The sequence below is a fragment of the Anopheles nili genome, chromosome 3 (genome assembly GCF_943737925.1).
Source record: "Anopheles nili chromosome 3, idAnoNiliSN_F5_01, whole genome shotgun sequence".
Taxonomy (NCBI): Eukaryota; Metazoa; Arthropoda; class Insecta; order Diptera; family Culicidae; genus Anopheles; species Anopheles nili.
Window position 1 is genome coordinate 51,199,455 of NC_071292.1, and position 20,751 is coordinate 51,220,205.

General features: G+C 42.5%; 8 protein-coding genes across 8 annotated transcripts; 6 read left to right on the forward strand and 2 right to left on the reverse strand.

The window, feature by feature from the left end:
• The first annotated feature begins 357 nt into the window (after positions 1-357).
• LOC128722561 (venom acid phosphatase Acph-1) lies at positions 358-2,224 on the forward strand. The gene is made up of 5 exons (XM_053816232.1): positions 358-546; positions 840-938; positions 1,002-1,247; positions 1,332-1,517; positions 1,601-2,224. Exons 1-5 carry the CDS (start codon positions 358-360, stop codon positions 2,120-2,122), a joined length of 1,242 nt encoding a protein of 413 aa, XP_053672207.1. The 3' UTR covers positions 2,123-2,224.
• Positions 2,225-2,318: 94 nt separating this feature from the next.
• LOC128725787 (poly(A)-specific ribonuclease PARN-like) lies at positions 2,319-4,652 on the reverse strand. Its single transcript, XM_053819557.1, has 6 exons — positions 4,634-4,652; positions 3,570-4,539; positions 3,220-3,504; positions 3,090-3,145; positions 2,785-3,020; positions 2,319-2,676 (listed from the first exon to the last, which is right to left on the reverse strand). Exons 1-6 carry the CDS (start codon positions 4,650-4,652, stop codon positions 2,419-2,421), a joined length of 1,824 nt encoding a protein of 607 aa, XP_053675532.1. The 3' UTR covers positions 2,319-2,418.
• A 522-nt stretch (positions 4,653-5,174) lies between these two features.
• Positions 5,175-6,045, forward strand: LOC128726199 (mitochondrial inner membrane protease subunit 2). The gene is made up of 2 exons (XM_053819993.1): positions 5,175-5,520; positions 5,576-6,045. The coding sequence occupies exons 1-2, from the start codon at positions 5,175-5,177 to the stop codon at positions 5,836-5,838; spliced, it is 609 nt and encodes a 202-aa protein (XP_053675968.1). The 3' UTR covers positions 5,839-6,045.
• Positions 6,046-7,207: 1,162 nt separating this feature from the next.
• On the forward strand, positions 7,208-7,728 carry LOC128723594 (DNA-directed RNA polymerase III subunit RPC10). The gene is made up of 2 exons (XM_053817351.1): positions 7,208-7,348; positions 7,477-7,728. The coding sequence occupies exons 1-2, from the start codon at positions 7,208-7,210 to the stop codon at positions 7,660-7,662; spliced, it is 327 nt and encodes a 108-aa protein (XP_053673326.1). The 3' UTR covers positions 7,663-7,728.
• An 86-nt stretch (positions 7,729-7,814) lies between these two features.
• LOC128723593 (threonylcarbamoyl-AMP synthase) lies at positions 7,815-8,496 on the forward strand. Its single transcript, XM_053817350.1, has one exon. It carries the CDS (start codon positions 7,815-7,817, stop codon positions 8,472-8,474), a length of 660 nt encoding a protein of 219 aa, XP_053673325.1. The 3' UTR covers positions 8,475-8,496.
• Positions 8,497-9,615: 1,119 nt separating this feature from the next.
• Positions 9,616-12,211, forward strand: LOC128727047 (protein disulfide-isomerase A3). Its single transcript, XM_053820908.1, has 3 exons — positions 9,616-9,675; positions 9,795-9,970; positions 10,235-12,211. The coding sequence occupies exons 2-3, from the start codon at positions 9,825-9,827 to the stop codon at positions 11,550-11,552; spliced, it is 1,464 nt and encodes a 487-aa protein (XP_053676883.1). The 5' UTR covers positions 9,616-9,675; positions 9,795-9,824; the 3' UTR covers positions 11,553-12,211.
• A 478-nt stretch (positions 12,212-12,689) lies between these two features.
• LOC128726488 (protein Aatf) lies at positions 12,690-14,342 on the reverse strand. The gene is made up of 2 exons (XM_053820301.1): positions 12,955-14,342; positions 12,690-12,860 (listed from the first exon to the last, which is right to left on the reverse strand). Exons 1-2 carry the CDS (start codon positions 14,340-14,342, stop codon positions 12,734-12,736), a joined length of 1,515 nt encoding a protein of 504 aa, XP_053676276.1. The 3' UTR covers positions 12,690-12,733.
• A 387-nt stretch (positions 14,343-14,729) lies between these two features.
• Positions 14,730-18,355, forward strand: LOC128724578 (DIS3-like exonuclease 2). Its single transcript, XM_053818300.1, has 2 exons — positions 14,730-18,002; positions 18,071-18,355. The coding sequence occupies exons 1-2, from the start codon at positions 14,730-14,732 to the stop codon at positions 18,353-18,355; spliced, it is 3,558 nt and encodes a 1,185-aa protein (XP_053674275.1).
• Positions 18,356-20,751: the final 2,396 nt, after the last annotated feature.

Sequence of the window (20,751 nt, forward strand, 5' to 3'; positions counted from 1 at the left end):
CCGGTCTTCTCGTCATCATCTCCCTGATCGTGAGGATCAAAGCACACAACTACACAGGGAAGGACACCAAACAGTGTACACCATGACAGAAAACAGACGATTTCAGCGACACTGACCGGCGAGAAAAACTCCCGCGCCATCACCGCGTTTCCCGGGAGCGCCACGAGGAACGAAGCACGAGGCACAGAGACCGGTTTTTTTTTGTTGGTTTGGTCGCATTTCGGTTATAAACACTGTAGCGACTAAAACCGAACGAATACAAAACATACAGCAATTCACACAGAGACACGCCCTAAGTCGCGGTATTCGCGGCTCGAAAGCGCGCCTATATAAGTCGGCATCAGGCACGGCTCCACTATGTATTACTTGAGCAGACGCGTGCTTATCATGTTGACGTGCAGTGTGCTGATCACCGCGATTGTCTTCTTCACCGCCTACGGAGTGTACGGTGCCCCATCGTCCGCCGAGGACCTTTCATCCGAAGAGCATGGCGATTTTCTAAGCCTGGAACGACGCGCCGGTTTTCGGTTGAAACAAGTGCACGTGGTAAGCACACCGTTTTTCCCCAGTACCGACGATTTACCCAGTTATTCATTGTAACGAAACAAATTGCAAACAATCCTGACAAGCTGTGGAACGGACATCGTTAAGTGATTTCCCGTAACGATTAGCCAGTACCGAGAAATTTGTGAAAAATATACCTTATCAGAGTGCTCATGTTTAGAGCCGTTCATTTCTTTGAAACATAGATTACGTTAAAGTGAATTAACATACGTTCCCCGTTTGTTTCAAGGCGTGCAACATTCAGTCATACCGTTTTATGCTTTACCGTTTCACAGTTTTTCCGCCACGGACAGCGTACACCGGCTGATACGTATCCAAATGATCCGTACGTTAACTATACCTTCGAGCCATACGACTGGGGCCAGCTCACAAATGTAAGCCTGAGTTCAGGAGGAGCCGTCTATTGCGAGCTAATGTAATATTATTACCATCTCCAGAAAGGCAAATATTCGATCTACGAGCAAATCGGTGTCTGGTTGAAAGAACGCTATGGCAGCTTCGTTGGTAAGACGTACCAGTCGAAAAATGTACACGTCCAAACAACGGGCGTCTCGCGAACACAGATGTCCATGCAGCTTGTATTGGCCGGTCTATTCCCGCCCGAAAATACCCCCCTCCAGTGGAACCAGAAGCTGAACTGGCAGCCGATTCCATATTTCAGCGAACCGCTCAGCCAAGATACGGTAAGCGGCATGTTTGATCAGCTGTGGACGGTGTGTTTCGTTTCGTTTTAAAGTAAAACAAAAAACGTGCTTTCTTTACTCTAGCTTCTTCTGGTGCGAGTATCCTGCCCACGGTACACAGAGGCAACGCATGAAGTTTTTGCCACACCAAAAATTGCCGAGCTGATGGCTGCAAACCAAGAGCTGTTTCAGAATCTCACACGAATCACCGGCCTGAAGATCGCCAATCCTGATGACGTGCAGTCCCTGTTTAGCACACTCAAGGCTGAGGTATGTTTAATAGGAAATGATCCTTGTATCTGGTGTTGATAGCTTCGTTCCTTTTGTATCTTGTTTTCTTTTACTTCTCGTAGTCCGAATATGGTCTCAAACTACCTGCCTGGACGAAAGCGTACTATCCGGATAAGTTGCTCCCGTTGACCAAGAAAAGCTATATACTCAACGTTTACACCGATGAAATGAAGCGGCTCAAGGGAGGACCATTCTTGCGCAAAACACTAAACGAATGGGAAGCATTGATTGCAAACCCGTCCGGTGCGCACAAGAAGATCCTGCTCTATGCTGGCCATGATTCGACAGTAGTCAACATTCTGTCGGCCCTGAAGGTTTGGAACGAGAACGACCTGCCGGATTATGGGGTAATGGGCGTGTTGGAGCTGTTTTACGATTCTGGCAGTAATAGGTACGGTGTGGTCGTTAGCCAGAAACAGCTCGGAAAGAGCCTCCAGCGGGTAACAATACCGGGCTGCACGCAGTTCTGTCCTATCGAACAATTTAAAAGCATTCTCAGCAATTCCACCATACCGAAAAATTGGAAGCAAGATTGTGTGGCAAAGAATCCGGACACCGTTGAAGCTCCTCCCTCGGGCCCATAGAGTGGAATATCTGAGCTAGGATACGACGTAAAGTATCAATCGAAATAAAATGTTTTTTGCCCTCCAAGAAAACGAAATACCAGTTCAAATGCAATGTCAATAAAATCAATCAATCAATCAAGAATTAATAAAATTTCTTTATACAATTCATACACTGCAACGATTCGCGTTGCCAAGCTGTAAACAAACTCCGTCAAGTCTAATTCCCACGTATCTGCAGGAATAAATCTTACCTCGATTAGGCGTACCAGCTATAGCCATCGGTATCGGACGTAGTTCAACCGAACTGAACCTTCTCACCAATCATTGTTATCGGCGAACGTCTTGCGGCCCTTCTTAACCGTTTGCCATCCGGCATCGTCCTCCACGTCTCCTGCAGTGGACATTTTATCGTCTGTTCCCTTTCGTTTGCCAAGTCGCTCTAGTTTTTGTTCCTCTTTTTCTCCTTTTTCTTCCCCGTTCGATGCAACTCCTGATTCTCCGCATCCACTCGATCCTTGATTTGCTCCGCCAGAACCACTCGAACCGATTCGTCCTCGTTTAGTATCAGATCGCTAATGTGCAAGGAAAAAGGTACAACACATTCCAATTACGATCAGTACAGTAGAGCCTGCCTGAATTGGCATTCGCAGACATTTATGTAAAACGACGCGCATATATACTTGCAGTTTCATTTGCGTAAACTGAGCAAAGCTGTACACTTTAAATCCCGCGTGGTATCCGATCGTTTTCAACACAGAGCTCGACGCAATTCGGTTGTGCAAGGACACGAACGCAGATGTGTCATTCAACCAGCTAACGTGCACTAGACCAAAGGGTTTAAACTTGCCCATGATGTCACTAGTGCGCCAGTTTTGCGGAAATGTAACGTAAAAGATGTGCTCACGTGATTGAGTAGCTGAATTTTGAAGAGAAATAATTTACAATATCTAACATAGCCCATTCGCCTTAATCCTGACAAACTTACGTTCTTTTCCGTTCAGATTGATGTAATTGACATCAACCAACCGAGTGATGAAAATTCTGCAAAAATGTAAGCATACAGAGCTATCAGAGATAACCACATTCAAGGGTTGTACCAGAATTAGCCAGCGTACCGGTTCATGTAAGGCTTTAGTGTAGAGTTTTTCGGGAGTTGTAGCAAGTCTGCTTTAAATCGACTCACAAGCCCTAAAAAGCAAAGACCGGTCAGATATGCATCGTAACCGGCTTCGTGCTTCTTCTCAACTTCTACGTTGTATTGATACTCCGGCAGCTCAGGATGAACCGTGGGAATGGAGAAGGGCGCCTTGCTTACAGCATCAAAGACGTGAGCCAAAACTGACGAGTTTACATGCTCCTTAATTTCCGCGTTGGTACACAAATATTTCGTATCTAGAAGCCTTTGAAATAGGATTTTAGTTTAAAAAAAATAAGTCTACCATTACCCACGTGCATATATGCTTACAGTGGAAATATTTGCTTTGTTAGCTTCTTAAACTCCTGATAGTCAAATGGTAATGGTTTGAAGAATTGTCTTAGCACGTACAAAAAATCCAACAGCATATTGTGGCCGACAATAAGCTTTCGGGATTTAGAAAGTTCCTGCAGTACTAGCGACAGTCCAACACTTGTCTCGAGATCCTCGTTCTCGCGTGCACGCCGTTGCTCATCTAATACCAATTCCTCCTCGGGCGACCGTTTTCGCTCCACTTTAATGCCCTTTTGGTTATTCTCCAGCGACACGCTCGAGGTAGTTACTTTCCGTTGGAAGCGCTGTTCGATCATCTGATAAATCAGTTTTCGCTGGAAAGGATTGCAGTTGCCAACGATAAGCTCCGGTTCGTCGGATTGCAAAAACGCTTCAATACTAGCGGCAGCACTGTCAACCTGTTGTTGGTTTTGCGCTGGTACCGGTATTGTATTCGCATTCGGCACATCTTCTACGGGGGTATCTTCATTTTTAGGGTTTTCTTCCGAGGCAGCTTGTATAGCGGCCGCGCGAGCAGCTTGCCGCTCCTTTAGGTCTGCTCGGTAACGCTGTTCGTCGGGTTCATTTGCGTACGAGAGACCCTCACGGAACAATTTGTTAAAATCAAACCCATTATCTGCTAAGAACCGCATGCTTTCTCCTTGGCAGCTAAACACGGTTGCACGACCCTTGGGGTAGCAGTAAAAGTTGTAGCACTTGTACGAGATGCGAGGCTCTCCCTGATTTTCCTCTGTTTCGGCCGGTGGTTCGACACGAAACGCACACAGCCCGAACTGTACGATGATGTATTGAGGACTATTTTCGACCATTTTCAGGTATACTTCCTCGGGGGTATCAAACGGAAATATGGTACGGTCGGATGCAAGCCCAGTAAACTCGCAATCGACAGCGAAGAACGTCGCATTTTGGATTGCTTCTCGTATAGAGGGAAGCTGCTCAATGAAGTCTGTAAGCGTTGAAAAGAGAATTTGTTAAACATTGGCACAACACGTGTTGCACAATCCGTACAAACAACTAGCGTAAACAGATGAAAAATTTACTTTTCTTTGTGATATCCATTGATGAATTTTAGTTTAAAGATGGATGTTTCGAAACGGTAAAAATACGCGCGCTCGGAACCAAAGCAAATTTTGTTTTAGTTTACTTCAAAAACGTCAAGATGCGAGAAGCAGTGGTGCCATCAATACTAGATTATTTCAGAAACGGAACAATATATCCTGGTAATTTACAATTTTTACAAATGTTACCAGCATGTCTTTCGACTCAATGTCAATAAAAAGAAATACAATTCAAGAAAATGGTTAAAAATGATAATCAGATAATTCCGCCATACTGGCAACATTATAGTAAATTGTTACACAATAACATAAGCAGCCCTGGGTTTGTCAGATTCAGTTAATTTCCAAAACATTGCAGAAGGCTGGAAAAAGTCCTACCCAACATTTTGTTTCGAATAATACAAAATTAGGCCTCAGATCTTCTCGACTATAATCGATTACAATGTTTACTAGCCAGGTTGTATACTGAAAATTGTGCTTCGTTTCGGTTAGCTCATCGTTTGCAAATAGCGAATCTTTCGTAATGCGGTTTCCGACCTTCATCAAATCCCTGCTGCTCGGTGTGCCCGTAGGAGTTACCTTGCTGGACTGTGTTGGATATGTGGCCCGGGTAGAAGGCATATCAATGCAGCCGGCGCTCAATCCAGATGCTGCCGTTACGGATTACGTGTTCCTTTCGCGATGGGCTGTACGAAACATGGATGTGCAACGAGGAGATATAATTTCTCTCGTGTCCCCAAAAGATCCTAGCCAGAAAATTATAAAACGTGTTGTCGCGCTCCAGGGAGATGTTATCTCCACATTAGGGTATAAGCTTCCGTATGTAACCGTCCCGGAAGGCCATTGCTGGGTTGAAGGGGATCATACAGGTAAGAAACGGTATCCAAATGGTGCACTGAAACTTATCACCCGATCTTATTTCAGGTAATTCTTTAGATAGTAACATATTTGGCCCAGTTTCGTTGGGGTTAGTAACTGCTCGAGCCACGCAAATTGTTTGGCCACCATCCCGTTGGCAACAACTTCCTTCTACTGTACCAAAAACTAGAATCCCAATAGCAATAGGCAAACGACCAGCCGCTGGAAGTAATGTTGGCCAAAGCCATACGGCTAACACTAGCAGTAGCAACAGTAACTGTAATGCTTCATCTCTAATGCATCCCGTAAAAGAATCGATAACTCAATAAGAAAAGTTTTTGTTTGTTAAAAAATTATATTGCCAGTGAAATAATCAACTTCGTTTGGATTGAACCAAAACTCGACTCGTTATTTTCAAGGACCTTTTCTGTAACTACATCATGTGTGAAATGAAACTATAAAGGACTGATAAATCACATTTTAAGTTATCTGCAAATACGAATATCTATTAAAGTACTTCATAATAATAATAATAATAATAATAATAGATTCAAATAAAGTGAAGCATGAAGAAGTGCTACATTAATCTATATTAATGATATATTTATCTCAATTCGATATACACTATAAAATCACATTCATTTTATATTCTTATCACCGAGGTGTATAACTCATGTAACTTCGCCATGGGATAGTATAGTGCTCTGAGCAAAGCGGGTTTTGCAGCTTTCTATTCCACGGATGGAAGCATGCGGTCAGTCCCAAAGTCAACAATACGATAAAAGCACTTATAAAAAAAATCGCAATGAGAATAAAATATATTTAATGCAAATATGCGTTTTGGAATGCGAAGATTGTGCTGGACTTTTGAAAAGCAGAAATGTGTGAAATATTGTTGAACCTGATCAAAAACAGCCGGTAGGACGCACGGAAATTTGAAAATTATCAGTTTGCTTTCAGAATGCGTTCGAATGAAAGTTTAAATACACCTGAGCGACATCGAGCGAACATTTTACAAATCTTAAATGAAGAAATTTCAATGACCTCGGTAATTCCCAGAGTAACTACGAGCTTTCCCTCGGTAATACCGGTGAACAAAATTGTTCATTTTTATAACCAAATACACGTTGATTGGCCATGATTTACGTGTCGGTCCTAATAATTTCAAAGCCGTTTCTAGCACTCGGTGATAATTTTTTAAAATCACTCGATAGAAAAACATTGTTTCTATGAATGCCTGCTTTTAGCCAAATAAACGCAATACTCTTCATTCCTCTGATTTACATCATGTAGAATAAGCTGTACGTAGTATTGTTAATGTTATTTATTTAAGAACGGCCTGATCGTATTTAGATTTGGATAATTTTTTGTGAGTTGAAAGCCATTTCCTCCCTCCAGCCGCAGATAGCCTTATCCGGAGCTGACTCGGTTAAGCTGTATGTAGTATGATTACATTAAAATTTTATAGCATTTTATTGGGTAGAAGTTGATGCATATCACAAAGAAAGATAAACTTTCCATCGTATGCTATGCAATAACATGATTTTCATACAGAACTATTTCTAAATTGCTACTTGGGACGTTTCTCTTTGGACTAACCTAATTCTTTTAAAAGTGACAGCCTGTATAATGTTTAGATAATCAAAACGTGGTGCAGTATTTACAAATATTACTAATGTTCGGGAAATATATCGAAAAATGTTAATGTTTTGTCCGAACTGTGGAAATTTATTACTTGTGGAAGAAAGCACCGACGCGCTAAGGTTTTCATGCAATACTTGCCCTTACATATGCAAAATAAAGCGAAAGATTTCTAGCCGTATATTTCCAAAGTTGAAGGTGAGTCACAAGTAGCTCAAAGTCGCTTTAAAAACCATAAAAAAAGTTACAAGCAGCTAATTTAGAATTAAAATCATCAACGTCGTACGTATTTACAAATATATGCATTTGTTCATTTCAATTTTTAGGAAGTGGATCATGTAATGGGCGGTTCCGCTGCATGGGAAAACGTTGACTCTACAGACGCCGCATGTCCGGCCTGCGCTCACAACAGAGCTTACTTCATGCAAATGCAAACACGATCCGCTGATGAACCTATGACCACATTCTACAAGTGCTGTAATCAAACTTGTGGCCATAATTGGCGCGATTAATATTGATACATTCATCATAATTTCATATCCGTTGATTGTTAAGCATTCTTAACGATTCAATGTTATTAACGGGACTTTTTCATGTGAGAAAGTTGAATCCGCTTCTGAACGATACGGCTATTAAAAAATTGCATGCAATATATATAGAAAGAATGTATGATAAAGTGAAACGGATCGACAATGATTTGGCAGTAAGAGAAGCCGCTGAATTACTTGCAAATGGCGAAGTTATAGCAATACCTACTGATACTGTCTATGGATTAGCGTGTCGTGCCGACAATGCTGAAGCCATTAACCGATTGTACCAAATTAAAGGACGGCACGAGTCAAAACCGATTGCTATATGTGTTGCGAACTTCACATCATTACGCACCTGGGGCCAGGCAGATCATCTTTCTGACGCGCTACTGCATAAATTGTTGCCTGGAGCGGTTACAATCGTCGTTAAGAAATCGTCGAAATTTAAAAACAGTAAATTAAATCCGGCATCAGCTAACATAGGCATAAGAATACCGAAGTATAAATTCATACAAGATGTATGTAGCATATTACAATTACCTATTGCGCTAACGAGCGCCAACGTGAGCGCAGATAAAAGCACCTTAAATATACACGAGTTTCAGGCTCTTTGGTGTAAACTCGGTGCTGTGTTTGATGGTGGTCAACTAGGACTATCTGAAAATCAGCGAGCAGCATCTACTGTAATAGATTTAACTGAGAAGGATCGGTACAGCATCATTCGCGAGGGTGTGGCAGTTGAACGAACGATCAAGATAGTAGAAAAATACTATTTTTCGTCAAAAGAAAAATAAAGCAATCAGCTGTTGCATGAATATATACTTACGTTTATTGGCTTATTTGTCTCTTTCAATTAAATATTTAAAATTAGCAGTAAGCATTTTAGTAGTAACTAAAACCGTTAACATCTAACATAGACATAAGAATTATAAATTATAAGTTCCTCCTAAATGCAAACTAGTTTAATGCTTTGAAGTAGAGACCTGGTGTCCTCATCAATGAAAATGTGCGTGTTGCATATAAATTTAACTAAAGCGGGATGTTACATCTAATGCAGGAAATATCATCAGAGGGTGTAGGAGAAAAAACGATTAAGACAATTGAAAATTGCATTTTTTTTTCTTAATATCATAAAATGACTGTTGGTGCACATTACGGAAAACGGTTTAGAGTTTACATTACGGTGAAATAAATGATGCCTCGAGCATCCTCATTAAAAAAAACGAAATTAAAAAGCCGTTTTCACACAACATTCAAGAAAAATAATATAAAATTAACAACGAATGAAAATAAAAGCAAAACCGTTTCACCAAAATGTTCGTCATGATAGGACCCAAAAAATAGGTGAAACATTTGAAATGGGATTTACAAGTTTTGAAACATATTTCCACAGTTTGAAGAATTTCCACGGTGAAACATACTGCTACAGTTTCAAGTTTTTGTAATAATGAAATGAGGAAGATTTACAATTCAGTTGCGTTATCACATTATGACTGTAGCAAAAATAGCACATTATAGTTCGAACTACAACACTATTGCTTTCTTGAATCCTATTTTGCTTTTAACACACAGAAACGTGTTTCTCAATACTCAATGCGAATCGCGAAGAAGCAAGTTAGGTTACTGTTAATGATTTAAGAACGACCTGGACGTATTTAGAAGCAAATTAGGAGGTTACGGTAAATTTCCATATATTAATTTCTGAATCTGAATATCTCCATATCTGAATTCCCCGTTGATTGAACATTGCCCGTTTGATTACGGAGAGGATTGTGTCCTGGGCACAAAACGTCGAGATTGAACATAATTTTTCAGAGAACATTTTCGTATGCGACTTTTTATCAAGTTAATTATGTTCCTCCCGTCAACGCAAGTGTCACTTAGGCGACCAATCAGCGATCGCCAACGAAACAGGCCCACTCTCAAAGGCATACACCGGCAGAGAAAAGGCATCAACTCTTCTTCCGAACGTGATTTTCATCAGCCAAACTTCGAGTAAGCCGGTGGTCTGAGCTGTTTGGCCACGTAATTTGCGTTACGGGACCTGGGCTCCATTTCCCGAGAGATCAGAATCGCATTTTCATTCGCATTTTTGGTTGTAATTATCCCCTTAGCTGCATCGTTTATCAGTGAGGCAGATAATCATGAGCTGCCGGTTGGTGATTGGTTTGTGTGCCCTGGTGGCAGCGGCATATGCCGGCGAAGCGGACGTTTTGGATCTGACTGATAGCGATTTCTCCACCCGTGTTGCCGAAACAGAAACCACCCTTGTGATGTTCTATGCACCATGGTAAGTATCGTTCGTTCAACAGTGAAAACAATACTCATTAGGGCTAGGTACTTCGTACTAGCCATGAATCATGAATATATGAAAAAAAGAGATGGAGTTATTGGTGGATGTATATTTTTACAAATGACATCCCTTTGCTTGAAACCAATGCAAACTGACTGGTCACTGACCCGAACGAGCAATCACCGAGTCAGCAGCTTCGTAATCGGAAAATGGTTTAGTTGGTCGCATATGTTTTCATTTTTCGTTTGTGTTCTTTCCCAGGTGCGGACACTGCAAGAAGTTGAAACCCGAGTACGCTAAGGCTGCCGAGTTGCTACGTGGCGATGACCCGCCTATCGCACTGGCCAAGGTCGACTGTACCGAAGGCGGTAAGGACACTTGCAACAAGTTCAGCGTCAGCGGTTACCCTACGCTTAAGGTGTTTAAGAATGGCGAAGTGTCGCAAGAGTACAACGGACCCCGTGAAGCTAATGGCATTGCTAAGTACATGAAGTCCATTGTTGGGCCGGCATCGAAGGACCTGCTAACGTTGGACGCCTTCGAGGCGTTCTTGAAAGCACAGGAAACCTCTGTGGTCGGCTTCTTCGAGAAAGAGTCAGATTTAAAGGGCGTTTTCTTGAAGTATGCCGATAGCCAGCGCGAGCGGCTTCGCTTCGGTCACAGCAGCGCTCGGGCGGTGCTAGAAAAACAAGGAGAAACGGATGCTGTATACCTATTCCGTGCGCGTCAGCTAGCGAACAAATTCGAGCCAGACTTTGTTAAATTCGAAGGCACCACTAAGCAAGAGCTGACGGACTTTGTAAAGGCAAATTACCACGGTCTTGCCGGAGTGCGCTCCCGAGATTCTACCAGCGACTTTAAAAACCCGCTCGTGGTCGTTTACTACGCCGTCGACTACGTGAAGAACCCGAAGGGCACGAACTATTGGCGCAACCGTGTACTAAAGGTAGCCAAGGAATTTGTGGGACGAGTCAACTTCGCTGTCAGCGCCAAGGACGACTTCCAGCATGAACTTAACGAGTATGGATACGACTACACTGGAGATAAGCCTTTGGTGCTTGCCCGTGACGTTAAGAATCAAAAGTTCATCATGAAAGACGAGTTCTCCGTGGAGAATCTTCAATCGTTCGCTGCCGAGTTGGAAGAAGGCTCTCTGGAGCCGTACGTCAAATCCGAGCCGATGCCGGAAAGCAACGACGGACCGGTAAAAGTAGCTGTGGCAAAGAACTTTGACGAGGTTGTCGTGAACAATAACGCTGATACACTGGTTGAGTTTTACGCCCCATGGTGCGGACACTGTAAGAAGCTTGCTCCAACACTCGAAGAGCTTGGAACTAAACTCAAAGACGAGGCTGTATCGATTGTGAAGATGGATGCTACTGCCAACGATGTACCGACACACTTTGAGGTGCGCGGATTCCCGACTCTGTACTGGTTGCCGAAGGACGCTAAGAGTAGCCCCGTTCGTTACGAAGGTGGCCGAGAGGTTGATGATTTCGTTAAGTACATTGCCAAGCACGCTACAAGCGAACTGAAGAGCTTCGACCGTGCGGGCAATGCCAAGAAAACTGAACTGTAATCTCTTCCTTTCTTTTCAACCGATCACCAGCCATCGTTAGATATTTTTTTTTTATTTTTCGTACTCCATTACTTAAAACTTGGAAAATTTAGCCAAGTCAAGGCATTCCAAAGGCTGTTGATTTCATCCGTTCCTCAGATCTGACCAACAAGAGCATTGCTTGTCGGCGAACCTAATGAAATATCGAAAGCAAGTTTCGTCTCATTTCCGAGCACCCAATCCCGCATTTCTAAGTTGTAAAATCGGCAGGCGTGGCCGGCGGAACAGAACAAACAAGCCATGTCCTCCCGTAACGGAATAGTTTATCGAATACTAGCAGGGCTGCGTACAATGCCCGTACAGAACTGAACAAAAGGAGCCGAAGCAGATGAGCGTTCTACACGCGAGGACGGACTGCATTTAGCATTGAACAAAAATCTGTTTTGTAGATTTACTTTTTCTCTGGTTTGTCGGAAATAAAAATGTCCATACAAATATCAGCTTGTTTGAAATTTGAACAAATGCAGCATATACCACAGAGGATCTACACAACCGCTGCAAGCGTCTGGACGAAACGGGCAATCGTAAATGTATGTTTTGTTTCCATTCTTGCAAACCAATGTAAGTTGTAAAAGAGGTTTTTTTTAAATAAACAATATGCAGAATGCACTAATTACCATCAAAAATGTTGTACTTGAAAATGCTTATCGTTCAGCTTGAGACGTTGCATAATGCATACTAAGAACACGTTCGAAAAAATTGATTATCAATGAAGCAGAAGCATGGTTTCCCATCTCAAGGGAGCGATACGCTTATCACAGTATAAGAGCCGTAAATTGTTCTTGAGACTAAGACAGTGTTTGAAGATAACTACGTCTGAAGAAGTTACTGGAAGATTTACATAATATAAGGTACGCAACGTAACAAAATTGGATAGAGCCTCGCATACACAGCTCGATATTTAATAATAAAAATTGTCTTTCATCAACATCCTGGTGGTGTGTCCAGGTGTGCTGTTTTGTTTACCTAAACAATAAAAACAGAAGAGCAAAAGCATTTCGAAAAGTTTGTGTTTTTTTTCGGAATGTTTATTTTTACTGCGAGTATGGTAAGCAGGAACTAAGCACTTTCATATAAGAATAATTTCATGTTGTGCAACATGTTTTATTTTCCTGTATATGTTCTAGATTCCATAGCCCTCACTACCGATCGTCTGCTGCAGGCGCTTGGCCGAAAAGCGATCCGTACAATTCATCCTTTGCTTCATCCGTCCAATCAAAGTCTGGCACGGGAGCCATAAAATTGACCAGTTTGTTATGTACGACATAGCTGTAGAGCAAAATATATATGGTTGTTATTCAATGGTTGTTATTATGGTTGTTAAGTCCCAACTATGGAGTAGAGGCGGTGTCGAGCAACTTACCGGATTTTTCGACCTTTAGATGCTTTTGTGTCCACCTTTTTCTTCATTTTATTACGCAACTTCTGCAGCTCTGCCAGCTTATTGGCAATCTCTTGCGGACTATCCGTGGTGTTCGTTTTAAACTCTATTAGCTCCCGAAGCAACTGATGGTAGAAATCAGAATCATCAAAAATCTCCCCATCGTGGATCGATTGCAACCCCTGTTCCTCGGTTTCAAGATCGTTGTCTTGTGGTTGCACCGACGACAAATCCGTTGGCTTAACAAGCCTTCCGAGCAGTGGATAGCCGCCACGATAAAGCTGCGTTTTGCGTACTAGCTCATCACGGTTAATAAGACTGTCTTCGATTTTCCTCAACACCGATAGAGACTGTTTCTGGTTGCGTACCTTGGATGCAATATTCGTACGATCGAACCACTTCATAAGAACATTGTTCCTATACTCCACCATATCGTTGCTACGTCTAGAGAGCGTTTCTTCGAAAGCCTCCAAGTCTACCCGTTTCATTTTAAGATCCTTACTCGTGGATTTTGAAGAAGCCTTCCGTTTTGTGCCACTCTTAAGCAGATCTTTCGTTTCCGAATAACGACCAAGAAGTAGTTCCTGTAGTTCTAGGAGCCGCTCCATTGATTCAGCGACGGTTTTAGTAAGATGCTCAGATTTCTCCCGAAATTCCACGCTCGTGGCGCTTAGTTTTTCGTACACATTCGCCGGAGGAAGACTGTTGGCTGCAATCAAACATGGTTGCGTTTTGATACGCATTTCCAACATTCGCTCCCATATCTTCAGTTGGTTCTGTACTGCCAAACCTTTGTCGATGGCTTCTTTACGATTCTCTTCTTTAATCAGAGTCAAATTGGATTCTTTGTTAGTGCTATCAAAATTGGATAGGTAAGATTGTTCACCCTGATCTTCGGAATCCTCGTCAGCTTCATCTCCCGATGTATCTTCTGGTTCTTCGCTGCCTTCGTCATCGTATTCCTTACTATCCTCGTAACTTTGGGGTTTCTTCAGAAGTACAAGAGATTTGTGTTTACCGTTGCCAACAGTTGTTTCATCATCAGCTTCATCATCCCAGCCATCATCATCCTCATCGTCCACTTCACTTTTAGATTCATAGGAATGATCTTCCTCCTGTTCACTGTTTTCTCTATCGAAAACTTCATTCCGCGAGGAAACGGTGCCTTTGTATTTCCTATCGATCTCTTCCAGAAACTTAATGTTTCGCTTACGGAACTCACTAATCGCCTCGCTTCTCGTTGCTTCATCTAGTGTTTCATCAAACTCGCTGAATTTGGGTGCGGTTTCGTCTCCGGAATCCTCCGAGGCATCCTCGGGAGCAAATAGTTTGTTTAATTTATCCGAAAGAGAGGCCTGTTTTTTCTTCATCGCGAAAGGAGACTATAGTAACGTTTGTCGGTAAGGTGCCGGTGTTTATCCGTGCGAAAACAAATGCACATGTGTTTTGTTTTGATTACAGTTTGACAGCGCAAAAACCATAGCGCCATATACACAACCATAATCAACGATATATTCGATTTTTTTGTATGTTTAAAATGATAGATTTTTCATTTATATTTTTGTTATTTGTTATTATTTGCATTTATTTACGTTAACTTTTTATTAAATATTTGATATCTGTGGCACAAGGAAGCCTAGCTACCGTGTGTGGGTAGCTTAATGTGCAAGCCGCGTAGTTATGACAAACCGCGGCGACTTGCGCAAAGTTGGCACATATTGAGTAAACTAACAGAATAAAGCTAACAAATTAACATCATGTCTGACGAAGAGTTCTTCCGTGAGATTAGAGAGGATATAGTGGATACCACTCGTAAAATGTTAGAACAAGTCGGCATATCTGAACCGAACAGTGAATCAACGGTAGATGTTGAGAAAAGTGAACCACTTCCCACTGTTCAAAAGGAAACTGCAACAAAACAGAAGGCGACTATGGAGTTTGTTACTTTAACAGTTGAACCATCGAACGCCGCAGTGCCTGAAAATGAGCCAGTTAGCTTAAAAACGACGAGTGATGAAAACGGTACAAAAGATGCGCAACCACCCTCTTCAAAAGCATCGGAAAATAAAGGGGGGAAAGAAGCAGCATCTCTTAAAAAGAAATCAGAGAAAAAAGACTTCAAACAAAAAGAAACAAAACCGAAGAAGGATAAGCAAAAGGAAACCATACCTCAGGGAACTAAGAGCAATGAAAACAAAGTTCCGAATGATAAGGCTAACACGACAGACCACGAGGCGTTAAATGAAAAGATACAAAAGATCATGGCTCGTATTGATGATTTAAAAAACAATTTTTTAGAAAATCAATCGAACGTTCCACCACATAATGCAAACAATTTCATCAAAGCGTCAAAGAAGGCTAAAGAGAAAGCAACTACGAGCGAGCAGAACGCGAACGGTCATCATTCAGGATCGGAAACCGATAAAAAAGGGTTGGAAAAAAGAAGAAAAAATCCAGAAGTTACATCTGCGGATGTTCAAAAGGTTGCCAGCACTCCGACACAAGCAATATTGGAGTTGCCTTCAGATCAAAAGCTTCTGTTACAGCTCTGCATGTTAAGCTCCTCTCAACGTACAAAGTTTATAGAGAAAAAAGGCTTAGAGCTCGGGTTACTCGATCCACATCCAGTTAAGAAGAATATAGTGCTGATAAATCAGCGTGTTTTAAAAATTAGCGAATCTATTTTTGCAGAAGCAAAGCAATATCTTGACGATGCTGATGAACCGTCGTCGGATACCGCGAAAAATCAGAAAACAAAAAACAAGGAAACAAAACAGTCAAAGATTAAGGAATCACCCAAGGCTAAAACTTCTGAAACCAAGAATCCTGAGAATGGTAAAAAATTCAAAATTGAAAACAAGGATTGCTTCGAGGAGCATGTCACCTTTATGCTTAATTACAAATTTGACGACCAACGCAGCAAGGATGACTACGATAAAGAACTGAGACTAAAGGGCATACGGGGCACGTCAAATGAAATTTTGCAAGAAAAATTGGAATCGTTCGTTGCCCGACTGGTGGCGAAAAACGTTGGCTACATTGTGGAAGGTACGCTGCGTATTAATGCGAAAAATAACCTACAATCATTTGTGGATGATCCATCGCGTATAGGAAACATTTTTATAACTTCAATTATACTGCGAAGGTGCGCAATGGACGGTGATCTAGTACGCGTGTTTGTAATGAACCCATTATCGGAACCCGATTGTAACGAGGAGGCGATGGAACGTGCCAAAAACGAATCTTCCGAAGAGAGTACGGAGCTTCAACGGGTACGGTCGCAAAACAACGTAGGATTTGTGGTGGCCATTCTTGAAAAGCGACACAACCGACAATGCGTTGGAAAGTTCCATTCTGGAAAATCTGTCAAGAAACACTACCGCATGTTCGTTCCACGTGATACACGCATCCCTTCGTTGTGCATTTTTAAACAAGATTGGCCAAATGCGTTGCTGGTGCAGAAAGACACCGTAGAAACGGAATTTGACGGCAGCGGTGATGCGAATCACACGTCGAAATCAAATGTACCGGATGTGACGAATGTGCTATACCAGGCAAAAATCGTCGACTGGAAGGAAGACACACCGGTTGGGACGATCCTGAAGCCTCTCGGCAATTGCGGATTGCTGGAGGTGGAAAACGAATCCATTTTGGTTGAATACAATCTCGACATAACGCCGTACGAGGAAGAAATATTAACTGAGTTGCCTAGCGTACCGTACAACATACCTGAGGACGAGCTTGCTAAAAGGGAAGACCTACGCCAGGAGTGCATATTTACGATCGATCCTGCAACGGCCCGCGATTTAGACGATGCTCTAAGCTGCAGTCGACTCCCAAACGGCAACTACCATATCGGTGTCCATATATCCGATGTAAGCTACTTCCTGCGGGAGGGCTCTCCATTGGATGAGCAGGTGAAGTTGCGCGCAACTTCAATCTACATGGTCGATTCCGTGTATCACATGTTGCCCAAGCAACTGTGCAATACCTGCTCGTTATTGCCGGGGGAGGATAAGGTAGCGTTTTCAGTTTTTTGGGAAATCCAGCCTGATGGAACCGTCTTAAGTACGCGTTTTGCTCGCACCGTGATCAACTCCTGCGCCCAGCTATCGTATGAACACGCGCAGATGATGCTAGACAATCCGGATGGGGAACTGGACGAAGAACGATTCCCGGAAATCTTCCACGGGTATTCCGTTCAGGGGTTGAGCAAAATAGTTAACACACTGCAGTCTATCGCTGTGAAATTGCGTGCTCGGCGAATGGACGATGGCTGCCTGAAAATCAACCAGCCGAAACTTACGTTCCGTCTGAATCCGGCCACCGGACAACCCATTGAGTACGGTGTGTACAAAGTGCGGACGAGCAATGAGATGATCGAGGATTTCATGCTGCTAGCGAACACATCCGTTGCGCATGCTATCCACGCGGCATTTCCCGCCATATCCATCCTTCGGTGTCACAGTCCACCGGCAGAAAACATGATGAAAAACTTAGTCCGTACGCTCAGTAACTACGGGCACGCGCTGTCGTATGCTAGCTCAAAGGATATTCGCGAATGCATGGAATCTATCATCGCATCGACTGAAAATCCGGACGCCACCCGCAGCGTGCTGAACGTGCTGCTGGCAAAACCCATGATACGAGCACAGTACTATTGTTCAGGATTCGCTAGCACTCCTGAGCACTTTCGGCACTACGCACTGGCTATACCAATGTATACCCATTTTACCAGCCCGATTCGGCGTTACGCTGACTGTATGGTGCACCGTGTGCTGGCCGCTACGCTGAAAATTGATGTGCAACCCAAACGGGCTCCAGAAGAGTTGCAGAATTTAGCCATGATTTGTAACGAAAAAAAGTACAACGCCAAGTTGGCTGGCGAAGCGAGTTCGATTCTCTATTTCCGGCATTGGTTGGCCTCGGTCGGGGAGCACCAAACAGTTGGGGCCGTCATGGGTTACGCGGCGCACTACGTCGAGCTGGTGCTTATTCACTCCGGACTTGTGCTGAAGGCTTCGATAAGGGTTAGAATGAACATTTGCGATGGAATCGTTTGCCGTATCTAACCGTTATACTATCTTTTGTATTTCAGAAATTGGCTTCCACGGCCGCAATTGTGTTTAAACCCGTTGAACCGGTTGGAAGTTGTATGCTTATTCCGAAGGATACCTCTATTCCACCGATTAAATTGGAACTCTTCACGAAAGTACGTGTTACGATCAAGGTTGTGCACGATGCGATTACTGTGTGTTCCATTCTTCCAATAGTGGAAGAGCTGTCTCCCACGCTTGTTGATAATCATGAAGTAATTTCATCGAAAGATAAAGAGGAGTCGAATTTAAGCGAAGGAATGATGAAATCAGCTCGCATATATTAACAGTTATCGATGAGTAATAATCGCAATAATGTTTGGGGAATATCATCTAAATTATGATTTCCTACAATTTTATGGGTATTGAAAATAAGAATAGTATTAAATTTTGACAACTGTATATAAAAACACCTCCTGGTGTTTCTTTTGATGTACAGCCTCCTTAAGGCAAAAAAACTCCATTAGGTCCTACATACTGGTTGGAAACAGAAGGCCATTAGGTCCCACATACCAGTTGGAGACTAGCAATAAAACACAAATTAATGCACAAGGTTATGATAAAACTAACAAATATATAATACGTGTGAGCTAAATAAAGAACGAGTAATAGTTGTTATGATTGGATTTTGTCCGTTTTGAAAATGAATGTAAGATATTTCGTTGAATGGAAAAGAATGTAAGATATCATTCATCTATATGTAAGATATCTAGATCTTTAACCATTCTGGTAATCTCGGATGGGATTACAAAAGGAGTTAATCCTGGCTTTGAAGCACGAAAGTAATGGAACATCTACGTAATATTCTTCTGGATTTGCTACTGCACGCTAGTAGAATTATTTTCTACAAATACAAGTATCTAAAAAAAACGAAAAACGGTGATCATTTGAAATGATGACACAAATCTACGTATGACAGCTAAGCCCGGTGAAATGCTGGCGAACTCAAACATGCATTAGAAACGGTCTGACTAGTGATACAGCCACGCTGGACGCAGCAACAAGAAGGGAGTGTGCAATCAACGCAACAGTGAACGAGGAAAAGGTACACAATTGGTTCGGTTTGCACGGTTTTTTAATTCGCGATCAAAAACCAGAGCGATTGAAGTGAGTGTTGGTGCTTTTGCAGCAAAATAAGCTGTCACGACAGCTGGTACGTGAACGGAGTAGAGTGCAAATCTCGTCCATACATGCGATCGATTGTGAAGTTCTAAATGCAAACTAGGTGACGCATTGTGAAAGCTTAAGAGCAGTCAAAATAGGAAGAAAGTTTTGAAATAGTTGCCCTGGTTGCTGCCACTGCATTTCGTCAAATAGGGTAATGAAATCAGGCACCTCGTATGCGGTTGATACCACAAATGTGCGAAGGGGAACTCCAGCGGTAGTGTTGGTTTCGGAGCTAATGGGAAGATTGCCGTTTAACTAAAACTGAAGTGTGACCGTGATTCGTATCGTTTCTACTGCTTTCCCAGTTCTTTCCCAGCCCGGATAACGGTACCGTTCGTGGATATCCCGTAGTATTATGACTGTTGAATGTTTTGAAAAAAAAGAAAAAATCATAGTGACCCACGAATACGACTGGTCGTGCGTAAACGAAGATCCCACTGCATTCTTCACAGTAACGGGGTGTGGGTTGCCTATTACCATCGTATGCGTGTGAAACTGGTGAAGGAGGATACCCTCTGGTGCAAGTCATCGCTCGTGTAACGACGATCACGACAAGGACAGGAAATTCTCCAAATTTCGATTCCCATTCGACACATTCTTTACTTTTTGTTTTCTTCCATCGAACTAGTGAAACTCTCCTAGCACTATTACATTATACCGTGACTTATTGTAGGAGAGCAAAAAATAGTAAAATGTTTGCTGCTATGCGTAATGTTTGCTTTGTTAGAGGCCAAAAAATGCAATCATTCGAATAGATGCAAATGGTGCTGCTGAACGTATTACGAAACAGTCACGATGTTTACTAGCTTTGTACCACGGATGCTTCTTGGGCGTAGGAACTGCGTGTATGCGGGCGAAGCGCAGAGCAGCGTTCAGTGTTTGTGCCTCAAAATAACCTTTTTTTTTATTTTCCTTGAAGTATGCTGCCTGCGAAGCGTACACCGTTGTGCTAGTTTCAACAAGTCACAACATAAGACGAATGTAAATGATGCTGGTTTGTCCCAGACGCATAGACCATAGAGAATCTGGTTCTAACTAAACGGAGAGGTCATTGATTGGTAATGAAAGCGGCACTTATGAATAGTGATTATCATTACTAACTGGGCAGCATTCTAGGATGTATGTGATAAATTTTGTAAAATATTATTCATTAACATCATCTGGAAGGCTTCGCGTTGAAATGTATGCATAAATCTGCACTTTGTATGCTCCCGGCTCGCGGTGTGTTGTGCTCCCGTGACAGTTACCCAGATACACACGTACGCCACAAAGAATGAGCGGCGGTCGTCAAGGCAAAGATATCCTCGCGAGGTGTATTTTAAGAAAAGTAAACCAAAGAAAATGCCGACAAAGAGAAGTAGAATAAAAACAACGTTTCAAGGACAGTAGTAGCTTGCAGACCGGTTGTGTATCGTATCGTAGAATTTGTACACCTTCATTCATCCCTTCGCTTTTGAGGCGCCTCTGGGTGGTGTTTGTGCGTTGCAAGATGTGTTTTCGTGAACTCGCTTGACAG

What these genes read in the sequence shown, in the direction of transcription:
- LOC128726488 (XM_053820301.1), bottom strand. Translation starts at nt 14,342, where the DNA reads ATGAAGAAAAAACAGGCCTCTCTTTCGGATAAATTAAACAAACTATTT. An exon ending in TCTAAAGGTCGAAAAATCCG is followed by an intron (nt 12,861 to 12,954) that starts GTAAGTTGCTCG and finishes TTTGCTCTACAG; the next exon opens with CTATGTCGTACATAACAAAC.
- LOC128723593 (XM_053817350.1), top strand. Translation starts at nt 7,815, where the DNA reads ATGTATGATAAAGTGAAACGGATCGACAATGATTTGGCAGTAAGAGAA.
- LOC128723594 (XM_053817351.1), top strand. Translation starts at nt 7,208, where the DNA reads ATGTTAATGTTTTGTCCGAACTGTGGAAATTTATTACTTGTGGAAGAA. An exon ending in GTATATTTCCAAAGTTGAAG is followed by an intron (nt 7,349 to 7,476) that starts GTGAGTCACAAG and finishes TTCAATTTTTAG; the next exon opens with GAAGTGGATCATGTAATGGG.
- LOC128724578 (XM_053818300.1), top strand. Translation starts at nt 14,730, where the DNA reads ATGTCTGACGAAGAGTTCTTCCGTGAGATTAGAGAGGATATAGTGGAT. An exon ending in TGCTGAAGGCTTCGATAAGG is followed by an intron (nt 18,003 to 18,070) that starts GTTAGAATGAAC and finishes TTTGTATTTCAG; the next exon opens with AAATTGGCTTCCACGGCCGC.
- LOC128726199 (XM_053819993.1), top strand. Translation starts at nt 5,175, where the DNA reads ATGCGGTTTCCGACCTTCATCAAATCCCTGCTGCTCGGTGTGCCCGTA. An exon ending in GGTTGAAGGGGATCATACAG is followed by an intron (nt 5,521 to 5,575) that starts GTAAGAAACGGT and finishes ATCTTATTTCAG; the next exon opens with GTAATTCTTTAGATAGTAAC.
- LOC128727047 (XM_053820908.1), top strand. Translation starts at nt 9,825, where the DNA reads ATGAGCTGCCGGTTGGTGATTGGTTTGTGTGCCCTGGTGGCAGCGGCA. An exon ending in GTGATGTTCTATGCACCATG is followed by an intron (nt 9,971 to 10,234) that starts GTAAGTATCGTT and finishes GTTCTTTCCCAG; the next exon opens with GTGCGGACACTGCAAGAAGT.
- LOC128722561 (XM_053816232.1), top strand. Translation starts at nt 358, where the DNA reads ATGTATTACTTGAGCAGACGCGTGCTTATCATGTTGACGTGCAGTGTG. An exon ending in GGTTGAAACAAGTGCACGTG is followed by an intron (nt 547 to 839) that starts GTAAGCACACCG and finishes ACCGTTTCACAG; the next exon opens with TTTTTCCGCCACGGACAGCG. An exon ending in TTAGCACACTCAAGGCTGAG is followed by an intron (nt 1,518 to 1,600) that starts GTATGTTTAATA and finishes TACTTCTCGTAG; the next exon opens with TCCGAATATGGTCTCAAACT.
- LOC128725787 (XM_053819557.1), bottom strand. An exon ending in CAATCTGAACGGAAAAGAAC is followed by an intron (nt 3,021 to 3,089) that starts GTAAGTTTGTCA and finishes TTCAAAATTCAG; the next exon opens with CTACTCAATCACGTGAGCAC. An exon ending in TTACGCAAATGAAACTGCAA is followed by an intron (nt 2,677 to 2,784) that starts GTATATATGCGC and finishes CTTGCACATTAG; the next exon opens with CGATCTGATACTAAACGAGG.